This window comes from Cariama cristata, unplaced genomic scaffold, assembly GCF_000690535.1.
Source record: "Cariama cristata isolate BGI_N322 unplaced genomic scaffold, ASM69053v1 scaffold23054, whole genome shotgun sequence".
NCBI lineage: Eukaryota > Metazoa > Chordata > Aves > Cariamiformes > Cariamidae > Cariama > Cariama cristata.
Genome location: NW_009614988.1, coordinates 1 through 1,920, shown reverse-complemented (window position 1 = coordinate 1,920; position 1,920 = coordinate 1). Strand labels below are relative to the sequence as shown.

At 62.0% G+C, this 1,920-nt stretch overlaps 1 protein-coding gene across 1 annotated transcript in view; it reads left to right on the top strand.

The window, feature by feature from the left end:
- The window catches only part of GRAPL (GRB2-related adaptor protein-like), a gene marked incomplete at its 3' end in the record, with an annotated part of 2,734 nt that extends 1,203 nt beyond the window's left edge, over positions 1-1,531 (top strand). The window contains exons 2-3 of the mRNA XM_009699646.1: positions 77-174; positions 1,409-1,531. Of these exons, the coding sequence (XP_009697948.1) occupies positions 77-174; positions 1,409-1,531 (221 nt within the window). The remainder of the gene's footprint in view (positions 1-76; positions 175-1,408) is intronic.
- Between the last annotated feature and the right edge of the window lie 389 nt (positions 1,532-1,920).

The window sequence follows — 1,920 nt, the reverse complement described above, 5'->3', positions numbered from 1 at the left end:
GTGGGGGTCCCACTCAGCCCCTCTCCCAGGGGGACAGTGGCCGGGCTGACACCTCCCTGCTCCTCTCCCACCTTAGATCCTCAACATGGAGGATGACCAGAACTGGTACAAGGCTGAGCTGTACGGCTGCGAGGGCTTCGTCCCCAAAAACTACATCAAGGTCAAGCCGCACCCGTAAGTACCATCCCACTGGGTGGGGAAGGGGGGCTCGAAGCCCCTGTCTGGTAGCACCCACCAGCACCAGGACATCCTCTCCCACCACCCAGGCAGTGATCCCAACGGTGCATCCCGATGTCCGAAGGTCTGCCACGAGCCAGGGTAGTCCCACACACGGGGAAACTGAGTCACAGAGCGATGGGGCAGCGATTGGGTCAGTCTGCCAAGGCCACCACTGCCGGAGGCGATGGGAGGCAGCAGCAGGCCCACGTACCCCCGACACACAGAAATTCAGCCCTCACACTGGGCTGCCCACTAAATAAGTGATAATTGGGAAACAACAGAGCGTTATGAGATTATGACTGCATTAGACACAATCCTATTACTGTGTTATTAAAGCCCAGCATAATCCACCCCTGTTTTAACCTGTGTTTTATGTATCATTATCCCCTGGTAAATCACATTTAAATGCCATAGCATAACCTGCTCGGGGCTGCGGCTGGGGAGCAGGAACGCGTGGGCTTGGGGCAGCCCGCGGCAGATCCCGTTGCCTCTCCGGCTTCGGTTAACAAGCCGGGACGGGCAAGACTCAGCCTCCTCCGTGCAGCACCTGGAGATGCTCGGTGCTAAAGACCACGGCGGATCATTCAGGGGGCAATTTTAACAGATCTTGGTGGCCTGGGGCTCCCAAATACACGGACACAGCCTTGGCAGGGATGGGAGATGGGGACTCAGCTCCTCCACCTTGTTTCAGCAGCTGCCGGCAACGCAGGCAGGAAGGGTTTCATCCTGGCACGGAGCATTTTCTGCTCTACAAACCCCTCCCTGTAGCACCTACCAGGGCTGTTCCCACGGGGGGCCATGGGACACGGCAGGGGAGTGGGGGGACAGGCAGTGAAGGGGGGGATGAGACGTGTGATGTGGCAAGGCGGGTGACAGGATGCGGTCATAGCTGGTGGCAATGCTGCGCTAACCCTGCATGGACAAGGCAGCCTGTGGGGACACGTCTGCACCCTCAGCACCCTGCGCTTGTCTCCCCCCCACCGTGAAAGCGCTGCCATAAATTGGGAAGGAAGAGAGGGAAGGGAGAAACCGCTGCGGGGGGGTCCCAGCCCCATGGGAGCCCAACAGGGACCCTGCTCCCACCGTTACGGGGGCTCTCAGTGCCTCCATCCTGCGGGGTGGGGATGCGGCACTGGGGTGTCCCCGGGCGTTGAGGGGTGCCCGGTGCTGAGCTCGGTGTCCCTCGCAGGTGGTACGCGGGCAGGATCTCCCGGCACCTGGCAGAGGAGCGGCTCCTCAAGCGCAAACACCTGGGAGCCTTCCTGATCCGGGACAGCGAGAGCACCCCGGGGGAGTTCTCCGTCTCCGTCAAGTAAGTGGCTGTGGGATTTTTTTTTTGCGATATGGACTGGGCTCCCCCCCAGCCCCCGCTTTGGGGACCGAGGGCATCAGGCCAACCCTGTGCATGCTCCCTGCCGTGGTGCTGGGGAAGGGGTGAGCACCCTGCCCAGGACACCTCGCAGGCTGCCCCGCTGCATCCAGGCACAGCTTTGCACAGGACCTTCCTCTCCTTCTTCCCCTCCGCAGCTTCACACTCTGCCCCTGGCCCCGCCGATTCCTGCTCCCTGCCTGCACCGCTGGCCTGCATCGCTGCCTCGCCCCGGGGTCCCTCGCTGGGGTGCCCCTAAATACAACCGTGTGGGTGACAGCGGGGCTGGGGCCAAGCGCAGCCCAGGGGACATGGCCTGGAGGAACAAGTCA